The sequence below is a fragment of the Felis catus genome, chromosome A1 (assembly GCF_018350175.1).
Source record: "Felis catus isolate Fca126 chromosome A1, F.catus_Fca126_mat1.0, whole genome shotgun sequence".
NCBI classification, from domain to species: Eukaryota; Metazoa; Chordata; class Mammalia; order Carnivora; family Felidae; genus Felis; species Felis catus.
In genome coordinates, this window is record NC_058368.1 from 233,750,436 (window position 1) to 233,764,900 (window position 14,465).

At 46.5% G+C, this 14,465-nt stretch overlaps 1 protein-coding gene across 8 annotated transcripts in view; it reads right to left on the reverse strand.

The window, feature by feature from the left end:
• The window catches only part of ADCY2 (adenylate cyclase 2), a 413,092-nt gene that overhangs the window by 386,806 nt on the left and 11,821 nt on the right, over nucleotides 1-14,465 (reverse strand). For all 8 annotated transcript variants that reach the window (XM_045038986.1, XM_023239655.2, XM_023239653.2 and 5 more), the window contains exon 2: nucleotides 3,408-3,605. In XM_045038986.1, coding sequence (XP_044894921.1) covers nucleotides 3,408-3,605 — 198 coding nt within the window. The remainder of the gene's footprint in view (nucleotides 1-3,407; nucleotides 3,606-14,465) is intronic.

Below are 14,465 nucleotides of genomic sequence, written 5' to 3' on the forward strand. Positions count from 1 at the left end.
CGCTCCCGACCCTCCTCCGAGCTGGCCACCCTTCTACCTGCTGGTTCTTCCCCACACACTGCAAAATCGCTCTTTGTGCCTCATCAAAACAGACAACTCGTGGCCACAGCTCTGCTTCCTGAGGGTTTGAGAGCTGGTTCCCTAAAAGCACCACTGAGGCACCGTATCCTATAATACAGGGCTTCTCGGCCCCAGCACCCTGGACATTTGGGACTGGATCTTTTTCTTCTGGTGGGTGCTCCAGTGCACACTGTAGGATGTTGAGCTCTATCTCTGGCTTCTACCCATCAGGAGACCACAGCGTCCCCCATCCAGGGTGGGACAATCAGACATGTTTGTAGACGTGGACGATCACCCCCTGGGGGTGAAATCGCTCCCAGCAGAGAAGCATGGTATCACGAAATAGAGGCAGCCTCTAGAGCGAGGCCCCCCACGGTCTAGTGTGCTGCTTCATTCACCGGCCGCCTGGGCGTGAGCAAGGTCCTTGTCACCCCGTGTCTTACGTCCACACTCGTAAAGCAGCAATGTGTCAGTGACCACCTCAGGGAGCAACCTGGGACTAAGTGAGGTCACGCAGGAGAGCATGCAAAACAGGGATAGTAGCAATGAAACAGAAATGAATGTTATAAGACCAAAAGACAGGTAAAAAGAGAACACCAAGAACGGTAAAAAAAATCCGCCAAGAAATCCGAGCGAGCAGCCTGCTCTTGGCCGAGGGCTCTCCTAGGCGCGAAGACACAACACGTCCCCCCCGCCAGGAGTCTACATCCTCGAAGAGGGGGACGGTGAGGCACTGGAAAAACTGCAGCATGCTGAGTGAGGGGTGGAGCACATCGGGGGGCCCCTGGAGGTTGCGGACGGCTGCTCTGAGGGCAGCAAGGTTAATGAAGGTGACACAGGGGTCACGCAACACCTGGAGGGAGCATTCCCGACAGGGGGGAGGCCCTCGTCCTGATTAACTGGTTCTAGGAAAACCGGTAATAAAAACAAAGCACACATTATGTCACCGCTGACATTACAGGTGTTCCAGTTACGCTGGGCGTAGACTTGAGGCCACTTGCACAGTGTTATTCTGCATGGCAAGTCCTGGCTAACACAATCAGAAAACACAGCACACGTGAATAGAGTGAATTCAGGACTTGAAAGGAAGGAGAACATTTCTTCTTAAATTATCTTCAGACGGTGACGCTGTCTATATAGATAAACTGAGACCCTCAGATAAACTAACAGAGCTAATAAGAGTTCACCCAGATTGCTGGATACAGGTAGGCATTAAAAAAAAATAGTATTCTTACGCACCAACATTAACCAAATAGAAAAGGTAATTAGGGAAAGAAGAGAGAAAAAAAAAAAAAAAAGATCCCTTCGGGGCACCTGGGTGGCTCAGTCGGTTCAGCATCCAACTCCTAGTTTCGGCTCAGGTCACGATCTCACAGTTTTGTGAGTCTGAGCCCTGTGTCACGCTCTGCACTGGCAGCATAGAGCCTGCTTGGGATTCTTTCTCTCTCCCTCTCTCTTTGCCCCTCCCCTGCTCACATGGTCTCCATCACTCTCAAAATAAATAAACTTTTAAAAAAACTAAAAAAAAAAAAAAAACAAAAGAAAAAAATCCCTTTTATAAAACAAAAAAAATTGTAAGCACCCCAGAACAAGTCTAAACAAAATGACCACTGACTTTATGAAGGAACAAAAAAGTCTTCAGACATAAAAGAAAACCATAATTATTGGATGAACATTCCACATCATTCCACAGAAAGAGTCAATGCAACACAACAGCAAATCTCTGGATCTTAAATAATATCCTTTTATTATCTCCTAGATGTTTTACATCATTTAAAGCAAAAACTAAGAAACTGCATAGTTGAAATCCAGATCTCATCTGGAGTTTTCCCTGGACATGATACGGAAAAGGAAGCTCAGAGAATCCTGGACAAAAGGAGAACAGGAGAACAAAGACAGGCCCTTCCCGACAGCAAGGCTCTTGGAAAGCCACGTTGTCAAACAAGGTGACAATGGTGCAGGCAGAGACCGCCAGGCGGGTACCACAGGCCCACGAGCAGTGCGCCTGGCCAGTGGCCTCCTCCTGTCCCACGTGCGCACGGTGAAGGTAGGAGGGACGGCGTGTGCCCTGGAAGGTGCCGGGGTGAGGCCACAGTGTGGTGTGTGGACAGAGGGGGGACCCGGGGCGGGGAAGGAGCTGGGAGCCTGGGGCTACACACCCAGCCCTGCAAAGAGCCTGAAGGGGACAGGGACGGGGAGACTGGCCACGGGAGCTGTCCACAACAACAGCATCCTTTGGAGCAGAGAGACCAGAGACCGGAGAGCCTCCCCTTTGCAAGAGAAACCGAGGCCAAAAGGGGATGGTGGCTTGGCAGAGGCCATGAAACAACCAAACCTCCTGACGGAACCCACTGGAAACCTCCCCTTTGGGGAGCTCATCCAGGGCTCTCTCCAACTACAGCACACCAGCAACATTCTCTCTGGGTCCGGCACCTGAGCGCTCTTGTCCGCTGCCGTCTCGAATCTCTCTTCTCTGGCCTCTCCTGTAATTCTCCCTCACTGGTCCTGGCCTCCTAATGCCTTCTCCTCTATTCATTTCTGGTTCTTGTTCCTCCCCGCCCCGCCCCCCAGGTCTTGGGTCCCCATCAACTCTGTGACAGCACTCCCAGTGCTCAATGCACGCTCTTCCCGGATGGCTACAGGACCCCGTGGCTTCCATTATGAGCTTGAAGCTGGCAGCTCATATATCATTTCTGCAGCCCAGCCCTGCACCCTAGACAACATCCCGCTTACTCAAGCAATCCGGGGGACACACCCACACAGCAGCACAATAGGAGGAAAGTCCCAAAGAGCCAACATCCTTCAGATGTAGCCATTTTCTACACTAAGAGCCTCCCCAAAGTCAACATGAAAAACCATGGATTTCCCAACAGGTGTATGAAGCAATCCTACTGATATGAGGGAATCAGGGTGATAGAAAATCAGGGTCACAGAAGTATGTCTGCAAGGAGAAAGCTCTAATAACTGAGAAAGAGTACAACTTCAACAACCAGTGCTGGAGAGTTCAGGTAAGGCTCCGATCCCAGAGGGATCCTGGAATAACAACCTCACGGACCAGGGAGACTATGCAGCTAAACGCAGTATGAGAAGTCAATCCGGACCCAGCCGTCTATAGAACAAATGATGAGGTGAGACCCAGGCCTGCACCCTGGCTGCTGGCAGGTCTGGTAAGTCAAAATGGGCACTGAGTGACTTCACCCACGGGGCACCACGAAGACTGGCTATTTCAAACGGCCTTCTTCCCAGCTACGGATCTCCTGTTTACAGTTTAGGGCCAAGTTTACAGGACTCGTGTGTCATCAATCAGAGCATATAAAGAAAACACAAAAAATATTTTAACAGCTTACCTGATCCCAGGGGGAGACGGTGCCTCCAAAGCACATGAACAAGTACCCCATGGCCACCAGACACATCCATATCACCAAAGAGAAAAGGCGTAGCAGCTTCTTAAACACGGACTCGATGCACACGAGGATGAATATCGCAAAGAAGATCGCCAGGGCAGTTGGGACTGTTATTAAAAACGCCACGTGGTCTTCGACTTCCTAAGAGGAAGAAAAACATCGCAAAGGTATGGTTTAGAAATATCATGATGCCAAGGGTTCGTGTCCTCAAATGTCCGCATTAATCAGTGTCCAAATACATCGGGTTTTAAAAATGATTTCAGTATGAGAGATGCGGGGAAGCACGGATCCCCCTACTTCTCCACCATGTCAATGGGAATGCAAACTGCTACAGCCGCTCTGGAAGACAGTGTGGAGGCTCTTCAAAAAATTAAAAATAGGGGCGCCTGGGTGGCACAGTCGGTTAAGCGTCCGACTTCAGCCAGGTCACAATCTCGCGGTCCGTGAGTTCGAGCCCCGCGTCGGGCTCTGGGCTGATGGCTCAGAGTCTGGAGCTTGCTTCCGATTCTGTGTCTCCCTCTCTCTCTGCCCCTCCCCGTTCATGCTCTGTCTTGCTCTGTCTCTCTCTGTCCCAAAAATAAATAAACGTTGAAAAAAAAAAATTAAAAATAGAACTACCCTACGGACCCAGCAATAGCACTGCTAGGAATTTACCCAAGGGATCCAGGAGTGCTGATGCAGAGGGGCACTTGTACCCCAATGTTTACAGCAGCACTCTCAACAACAGCCAAATTATGGAAAGAGCCTAAATGTCCACCGACTAACGAATGGATAAAGATGTGGTTTATATATACAATGGGAGAGTACTTGGCAATGAGAAAGAATGAAATCTGGCCATTTGCAGCAACGTGGATGGAACTGGAGGGTATTCTGCTGAGTGAAGTAAGTCAGAGAAAGACAGATACCATATGTTTTCACTCATATGTGGATCTTGAGAAACTTAACAGAAGGCCATGGGGGAGGGGAAAGGGGGAAAAAAAAGTTACAGAGAAGGAGGGAAGCAAACCACAAGAGGCTCTTAAATACAGAGAATAAACCGAGGGTTGATGGGAGGTGGGGAGAGGGGAAGGTGGCTGATGGGCACTGAGGAGGGTACTTGTTGGGATGAGCACTGGGTGTTGTATGGAAACCAATTTGACAATTAATTATATAATAAATAAATAAATAAATAAATAAATAAATAAATAAATAAATAAAAATAAGTCATTTCAGAAGCAGAATGGTTGGAACTTCTGAGGAATTTAAACTTCCCATTCAATAACGACGTTTCCCTACAGAAATAACCCAGTACTGTATATGTAAATTATGCAAACCGGCTATGCCGTTGCATTTAGATTTTCCCTGATAAATGGAGAAGTGGATTTTATGCCAACGTGAATGTAAGAATATTTACTATCAGGATAAAAAATAAGACAACCAACTTCACTGCCTGAATCAGAGAATCAGAAATACCCCGGCCTCAGAAAATGAAGGCTTCCAAATGGGTTTGACATGTTTTATTTAAAAATCTAAAAACTGCCTGAGTCTCTAGAGTGATGGGCTTTTATTTTAATGCATGGCAATTAATGTTTTAAAGGGATCACAGGTTAATAGGAAAGGGTCAGAAAGGCCTAACTATAGCAGATGAGAGAGCAGGAAGTACTTACAAGTAGGTGCCATTTTGCAGGCTTCCCACCCCACTTCCCTCGCGTTCTCGTAGCAAACAGAAGATGAGCATATAGCATTAGCCTCTTCCTAATGCATTTTTCGAAATCCACTTTTGCACACTAATGCTCATTTTCTATCTATGTGTTTCCAGCCACACACACGAAAGGCGTACTATTCCCATTCTATAGGATTTCAGCACAACGCGATAGACGTAGTGTTTCCTTTGGTTACGGCCGCACGATTCAGGCGTTGGCTTTGGCAAAGCGCTGCCAGAACATGGCCGTGAACGGCATTCCCTGTGGGCTGGAACCCAGCTAAGGTCTTTAACCCTCATCCAAACATGTTGAGCCCCTAAAGCACCCAAAGAACTTTCCATCAAAGAACCTGCATGGCCAGGACCCTAAGAACGTTCACTGAGGCTTCAGAAGAGTAAAGGGTATATAGTAACACCTGGGACTCTGGGGACGGTTCTTTCAAACACTAGAGCCTGGTGAGCCTTTCGTCTTTTCTGGTCCACACGGGGTCCACCCCATCCTGTTAGCAGGCTCCAGCGTCACCCCGGAGATGGCCTTATCCCAACGTGAAACCTTGGGAAGCAGAGCACATGGGCCAAATCACACACAGACTCCAGAGGAACATCGAGGGCAAAGAAGGGGCGCTGGGCCCTCCCCCATTTGACTTCATTTCCCTTTCTCTCCCACCGTCACTCGTGTTCCACGATCCAAGACAGCACCGAGAACAATCACAACAAATACCAATCGACACACGTTCCTGTGCTAAGCGCTCGTTCGTATGTGAACCTCTTTAATATTTACGCCGCCCCTATTTGGGGCACGGTGTCTGCACTATTCCACAGGTGAGAAACATGAGGCCCCGAGAACTCGCAGAAGAGGATCAGATGCACGTTCTTATTCTCTCCCTCCGTCGCCGCTCATGCCCGTGATGGGAGCGCCTGAGCTGTACTCACAACCTCAGACGCTTTCTGACCACTGCCAAGGGCAACAGATGTGCCCCAGGTGCGGGCGCTCCCCACGCTCAGACACCACAAATAAATGTGCACATGGACACGACAGCATGTCCTCTGAGGACACCCAACTTGAGATTACGACCGCCACACACACGGAGCCACGAAAACTTATTTTATTGTAAACCTCCCACAGTGAGCTGAACTGTGGACACAACGCTAACTTGTAAATAACCAGGACAGCTGTTTGCCTCGTATGACGGTTCAGTTATTTCATTGACCCAGTAGGGGAGAAACAATCGTTGACTTTATGGGCTTCCTTTCTCCAGAAAGACTGGAGATGATGTGAAAATACGCGTGACGGTAAAGTGAAAATTAGTAAGTACAGGAACAGAGGAACGGGAGGGGGGGATGGAGATCATCACCTGTGCTTCCCTGCGCTTCTCTTTGAAAGGATCGAATAACCGTGGGCCGCCTGGGTGGCCCAGGTGGTTGAGTGTCCTACTTCGGCTCAGATCATGATCTCACAATTCATGAGTCTGAGCCCTGCGTCAGGCTCACTGCTGTCATCATGGAGTCTGTTTGGATCCTCTGTCTCTCTCTCTCTCTCTCTCTGCCCCTCCCCTGCTTGTGTGCGCTTTCTCTCTCTCTCAAAATTAAATAAAACATATAAAAAGAAAAAGAAAAGAAAGATCTAACTGTACACAAAACAAAGACCCAACATCCTACCATGGTGGGCACAGTGCATACAGTCAGACTTAACACTGTTTCAGGTTTTAAATGTTGGCGTCTCTAACTTTTTTTTTTTTTTTTTTTTAATTTCAGGGTCTCAATCACTGAGAAGTGCCTTGTCTGGGCTGCAAGGTGACCTCTCCGTTAGGCATAGCAGACGCAGTGCCTCAGTCCTATGATACTTTTAAGGGTCCACAAGTGTGTTTTAATTTCTTCTAAAATCAAAACACACACACACACACACACACACACACACACACACACACACAAGCTCTTAGGGTCAAAGGTTACATAGATGTTCATGCTAACACAGTTGCAAACTATAATTTTTAGTACATTTTAGGGAGGAAGGGGATTCCCAAGGCTCCTAAGTCAAATGCCCCAGACCCTAAGGGGCTGGTGTTGAGCCTGTGGGCACATGCCCGGCAGGACCGGCTGGATCCTGCGTAGCAGAGGAGGACCTCCAGCATCATACGGCATCCCCCAGCCTCAGCTGGGCGAGCCGGGCTCCCAGTGGGCCAACAGCTTTTGATGGCCCACCAGTTGCTGCTCATGAGGCCGGTGGCCCTAACCACCACCCCACCTGAGCCCGCAGAAGAATCCTGCTCTTCCCTAAAGGGGACAGTCAGCAATTATTCTGCACTTGCCTTCTGAACTCAAACTCCAAACAAGCTTTAATACGGACTTCTCTACAAAATAGGATCTTTTATAGGGCGTCAAGGAAAACACAGTAGAGCTTTCATTAAAGGATGTATAAGTTTAGGGACTACATTCCTCCCCAGCATCCCTGCTGGCATCAGGGGCCTCTCGGAGGGGAAGTAAATGAAATGCAGGAATGCCCTCAGTCCTTGGACCACGAGGCTCTCCTCCCTCCCCTGGGCCATTCCCAGTGGACAGGATGATGAACAAAGTCACAGAGGCACACCCCGTGGCTGTTTTCTTCAGAGCCCCTTTGGTTTTTAAAATTCAGAGTAGAAGACAAACAACCTAGCTTAAAATAAAGTGAACTAAAACATTTAAAACACTGTCGATCTAAATTAAATTCACCATACAACACAAACTAAGTGAAATGTACGAAAATGCCTTTATTAGTAATAAAATGCCTTTAAAACATGCCTTATATAGGTAAAAAAAAAAATTCACAACACAAACTAAATGAAACGTATGAAATGCCCTTATTACTACTAAAACGTACTCAAATGCCTTTTAAAACATTTTAAAAAGTACCTTACAATGAAATGTACTAAAATGCCTTTTCATAGGGAGATCTCGAGCATGGTATCATCTATGTAATGGTAATAGGCTCCCCTCGCTCAGTCCCTTCTAACACTTTATCCTTTCATTTTCAATGCATTTTCTGGTAATTTCGGATGGCTCCTAATTGAGAGGTCTATTAAATACCCATCGCTTTTATGTATTATGTGACAGCTCTTTTGTCTCTTAGAGGCTTTTCCATAGGGCAACAGATTATGTGTGTTTTCCTTCTCGCATCTTTCACTTTTTTGTTAAACAGTACTATTTTTCACTCACATGGTAAAGGACAGTCTCATGCAAAACACTGCTTTTCTATAAAAAAAAGTGCTTTGAAGTCCAACAGACAGAGGGTAGGAACCCATCCCCACTTACTTCTGTGCGACTCAAGGTGAGCTCGAGCTTCCCTAAACCTGTTTCTCCACGTAAAAGCAACACGGATACTGCATGGCTGGGGGCATTCAGTACATACAGGTGCACCAGAAATAACAAAATTGTTACCATGATGATCATCATGCCCTTTCTCCTTCAAATCGCAGTGCTCTCTCACCAAGGCTAGTCTGACTGGTCATTATTGGAGTGATGCCCACTTTACATTCTAAATAACATTTTATCATGAAAAATTACTTTGAAGTGTGGTCATGAGGCAAAAATAAATTTGCTTTCAGCTGTGATATATATCTGACTACAGGTGTATGTGAGCAGACACATACTATCATTCATTCACTCGTGTATTAAATATATACGTACGTGTGATATAGTAGAAAATATATTTTTCACTTTCCCACATATACAGTTATACTCCATTTTATCATGCGGTATGAAAGGAATAAACAAAAATTCTGATTAAATAATTCTACAAAACCATGGTGAACTAAATCAGAGCAGATCTCAAAAAAACAGAGAGATATTCCATGTTCATGGATAGGAAGACAATATTGCCGAGATGTCGATTCTTTCTGAATTAACCTATAGAGTCAATGCAATCCCAATAAAAATCCCAGCAAGTTATTTTGTAGATATCAACACATCGATTCTAAAGCTTACATGGGCAGGCACAGCACCTAGAATGGCCAACACAATGTGGAAGGACAGGAAAAAATTCGGAGGACTGAGCCTACTTGACTTCCGGTATTGCTGTAAAACTACGGTAACCAAGGCAGGAGTGGTAGTGCCAGAAGAATAGACAGAGAGATGGACAGAATGGAACAGACCCAACTAAACGTAGTCAAAGGATCAGGACAAAGGGAACAAAGACAATTTGACGGAGCGACAACAGTCTTGTCCGCAAAACATCTTAGAACTAGACAGCCACATGCAAAAAAAAAAAAAATCTAGACACATACTTTAGACTCCTCACAAAAATTAACTCAAAATGGGTCACAGCACAGATCTAAGTGTAAAATGCAAAAGTAATTCTGAACACTTCTGGAAGCTTTCCCATACCCAAACCTTCATCAGTTTGTCATGATGAATAATTAAGAACACACAAATAGTTTTTAAATAATTAAGAATGCATAAGACAAAGGTGTTTACGCCTTCTTAGAAAGATGTATCATCCACTACTTGTAATTAAGTGACTTGTTACAGTCACACAAAAATACATAGCCTAAAGGCTTGACCATATTTACTTATTCTCAGTTCCTATTATACAGGCTAGTGTTCTCACTCACATGTTAAGAAATAAAGACAGGAGGGGCGCCTAGGCGGCTAAGTCAGTTAAGCATCCAACTCTTGGTTTCAGTTCAGGTTGTGGTCTCAGAGTTCCTGGGATCGAGCCCCATGTCAGACTCTGCACTGCTGGTGCAGAGCCTGCTTAGTATTCTCTCTCTCCCGCTCTCTCTGTCCCTCCCCCACCAGTGTGCGCTCGCTCTCTCTCTCTCTCTCTCTCTCTCTCAAAATAAATAAATAAACAAAACAAACAAAAAATGACATGAGATAAGTGTATTTTAATGGGCAACGGTCCATATGAGGCATCAAACTTTAAAGAACTTTCCCTTCTACAACTAGACCCCAAGTACAAAGTATTCCTGAAGGATGGCTAGCTAGTCTCACAAGCAGCAGACAAGGTCTCCAAGCCACTCCCCTTCTCACCCCTATTAAAACAAACAAAACAAAATATGAGTGCTGAGCCCTCGGCGGAGGGAGGCACGTAGACAGGAAGCCTAGCCCACAGAGACAAGGAGCCAGAGGCAGCTGGAAGGAGCAAAAACCAGCTTGGTCCTGCAGGCAGCAGGTGCATGGAGATGCCCAGGGGCTGAGATGCCTCAACAGTGTGTAGACCCACAGGACTACAAGCGCAGACAAAGGGAGACTGAGTAAACCTCAACTGGGACACATTTCAGCTATCTTGGAAAGAGAAGCCAGTGGCTCTCAGGTAAAAGCTTCCCCACTTACAAACGCAATATTCCAACCAATTAAAGTCAATCGACATCTTAAAACAAAAATCGCCAAAAATGACCAATCACTAAATAACATGGGTCCACAGAAATAACAAATGGTTTAGATTCCCAAGGACTGCAGACATTGAAAATGACAGCCAGACAATACAGACTAGCTGTATGTGATATGTTTAAAGGAACAGGGGATACGCTTCCAAGGATGATCATACAAAAGAAATCAGGGGCAAACACACAGAAAATGGCACTTGTAAAACTGATCAACAGAATCATGTAAATAAAAGCTCAATAGTTCAGGGCACCTGGGTGGCTCAGTTGGATAAGCGTCTGACGTTCGCTCAGGTCATGATCTCGCGGTTTGTGAGTTCAAGCCCCGCGTCGGGCTCTGTGCTGACAGCTCGGAGCCTGGAGCCTGTTTCCGATTCTGTGTCTCCCTCTCTCTCTGCCCCTCCTCACTCGTACTCTTTCTGTCTGTCTCTCTCTCAGAAATAAATAAAACATGAAAAAAAATTTTAAAGCTCAACAGTTGAAACAGAAAAAAATATGGAAACAAAAACAGAAAAAAGAAATAGTTAAAAAGAAAATCGGTGAACTGGAAGATTAACCAAAGAGTTTATGTGCAATGCACCAAAATATAAATATTCCTTTATAATGTTAGAGATAAAAATGATTTAAAAAACCTAAGACACACAGACTAGAATAAGATGAATAAGGAGGCATTAACATGCCTGACTGGAGTTCCCAAGTTACAAAATAAAGAGACTTGAGGAGATAAAGTCTCTAAAGGTGGATCAGTTAGGGATGTCCAGTACTAATGAAAAACCATGAATCTACAAGTCCAGCCAGTTAGGCACAAAGAAATAAACATAAATGCATAATGGTAAACATGCAAAAGATCAGAGATCAAGAAAAAGTCCTAGCAGTGTTCAAAGAGAAGGAAGGATCACCCACAAAGAACGACAACACGGGAACAAAAATTTCAACAGTGCAAGACAGTGAAGACAGGTATTGAGCAAAAAATAACAGTCAACCTTACATCGCCAAGACACCAGCAGTGTTTTTTCATAATGAAAGCAAAAATGCAAACATTTACAAATAAGTTATTTTATTTTAAACAAGAATTTACCATAGAGTAAACAGCCCAGAAAGCACTTCTGGCAACTTCTGGCCACTGGTGAACAGTGGTCCAGCAAACTCTTGGCCGCAGAAGCACAGAGGCAGTAGCTATGCAGAAGGAACAAATTCCCAGAAACCTTTCCACTGAGTTCCTCCATCTTGGTGGCCTCCTAGATGACTAGCCAAGTTTGTCTTCACGTATTTCCCAGAAAGCGTCCACTTCTCCACACAAACCAGTGCTTTATGAAGAATTCTTAGCGATTCTGCAAATAAGTATTCTCTTTTTGAGAAACAGGGGTTCGCTAATTACCAACCCCAAAAGGGACTGAATGCCAACCACGGACCATCACCAAGACTCCTTGCAATCTAATGTGCCCATGCCGATGGGACCCATTGTGTGACCCACCAGGCATGAAGCTGGCATCCCATCAGCAAATGGAGGTGGGCCACATGAGCCAGGGCTCAGACAGACCGTGAAGACACAAGTTGCATGAGCAAATGTCGCAGGTACTCATAGGTTCAGCTCCCCCCACACCGCCTACCCTGTCTCTCTCGATCCGTACCCATGTCCTCACAGAGAGTTCCCTATGACCTACTGCCAGAGGAAGTAAAACTCCAGACATCTGGATTATGTCTGGTTCTGCAGAATATACTACGGCCACCGAAAAGGAGAGAATCGAAGCACTGTAACTGAGCCCCTTACGTGTGTCATTCTTGGGAGTACGAGCCAGCCGTCTGTGGCAGGTTGATTACAACGGACAGAAGGCGTGTTTTCACTCGAATTGAACCTACTCTGGCTAGGGCTTTGCTTTCCTGTCCATCATGCTTCCACCCAAACCACCATATATGGACTTTCCCAATGCCGTGGTCACTCACGAGGTATTTCACAGAGCCTTGCTTTTGACAGAAGCATTCATTTTACAGCAAATGATGTGTGACGATGAGCTTATGCTCTTGGAATTCGCTGGTCTTACCCTGTTCCTCATCACCCAGAAGCAGCTTCCTTGACTGAAGGGGGGGAAATAGCTCCTAAAGGCCCAGGGTGCCGACGTGGGGGCACCACCTTGTAGGCTGGGAGATACCCTCCAGCAAAAAGATGCTTCGAAACAGCCACCAGTGCACGGCACGGGCTCTGCCACCACCAAGATCCACAGGTCTGGGAATCAATGGGTGGAAACAGGAGCGGCTGTCCTATGAATGACCCTCTAAGAAAACGTCTTAACTCCATTCCTGTAAATTTAGGCTGTTCCAACGCAGAGGGCTCAGTTGCCGAAGGAGAACACCTCTTCTGAGGAACACAATGATGTTTCCATTACACCGGAGACAAACTGCTACCCGGCCACACCAGGCTACTGTTGGCACTGGGCCCATGGGTAGAGAAGAGCTTTTAGTACTGGTTGGGGTGACGGGTGGACACCCTCAAGAAAAACTGGGTTGCTCATACACGACGTAGGCAGGGGAAGGAAGGGTCCGACACAATGCAGGTTGTAGGGTGTCTCTTTTGCTCCCGTATCCTGTGATAAAAGTTCACGGAAACTTCTAACAACAAATATTATCTATTTGCAAAATACCAGGTAAAGGGACTATTTGTGTCACCCCACCCACCGAGGAAATAGGACCAGATAAGAAGATGCTTGAATATGGAATGGACGGTAGAAGGACGTTAGAATACCAGTGACGTCCCTGCGATCTGCTGTAGATAGCAGCGGTTATAAATATTTCTCCCGTGGCTTGGTGTAAATGTATTTGTGCCTGTGCGTGTGTGCACATGAAGTAACTCTTTTTCTTCTCTTCCCTATGATACAACATGAGATGTATTAAGGGTGTATTAATAGCTTTTATATCCAAGTATGCAAGGAAAGTGATTTTTAAAAGACACTGCTCCTTAGACAGCTGAGAAATGAATATCACTAAGGTGGATAAAATGACCCTTGAGATCCTCCTTGAGGGAGAACGTTGGTGTGTTTTCAGTTGTACAAAGAAGGGCTGCATCCCATCAGGCGGAAGCATGATCGTGCTATTTTCTTTATGTAGAAGTCAAACAGTGAGCATGGTATACACAAGACCCAGGAAACAAGCAGCCGACTATGCTGGGTTGTTCTGTCATCCAATTGATGGATGCTCCTTCCCAGAATCCCCTCTCCCGAACGTTCCCAGGGAAGAGCTAGCCACAGGAGGTGCAGCCCCCAGGAAGGGTGGCGCGCTGGACAGGTGTGGGCGGGGACACACGGGGACAAGCTGGCGGGCCCCAGCCCACCCTGGCTCTCCACGGCCCCGCACCAGCTCTCTGGCAGTGCACTCACAGAGGCGGCGAAGGTGACAGCTCTCAGGAACCCCCCCCCCCCCCCCCCGAGAGGCTGTCCTCCACAGCTGCAGGCCCTCAGGTCCTTGGATCTCCTTGCACCTCCAACTGGTTAGCGACTTCTCTGCTGAGTCCCTAATGCTCCCTTTGGGGACCAAGCTTTCCATTTAAAGAAAAGGCTGAAAACTAATGAACTTTGTTTCCCCCTTCAGAAATTATAAAAACAAAGAAACGCAGAGAAAGCAGAAGGAAGGTATGGTAGGAAGGTAAGAAAGAAACCCTTTCTTCTGGGTTCCTTCTGGGAAGCACTTTCTGACCTCCTCTGAAGTGAGAAGTAACCATGTTTTGGCCAATGAAACGAGAATAGAACCCTAGGTTTGTCCTCTGGGCAGAGCCATGCAAATGCCCGTCGGAAGCCCCGCAGCACTTCCCCCTTCTATGGCATGATGAGGACAAAAGCACCTGTCACGGGGAAGACACTTGTGGCTGAGCGTTCGGAGTCACTAAGCTGAGCAGAACCTCCCTCCTGGCCAGGATGCGTGCGCACGAACTAGACCTCTGGTATGTTAGGCCACATTTGGGGTTTTCTT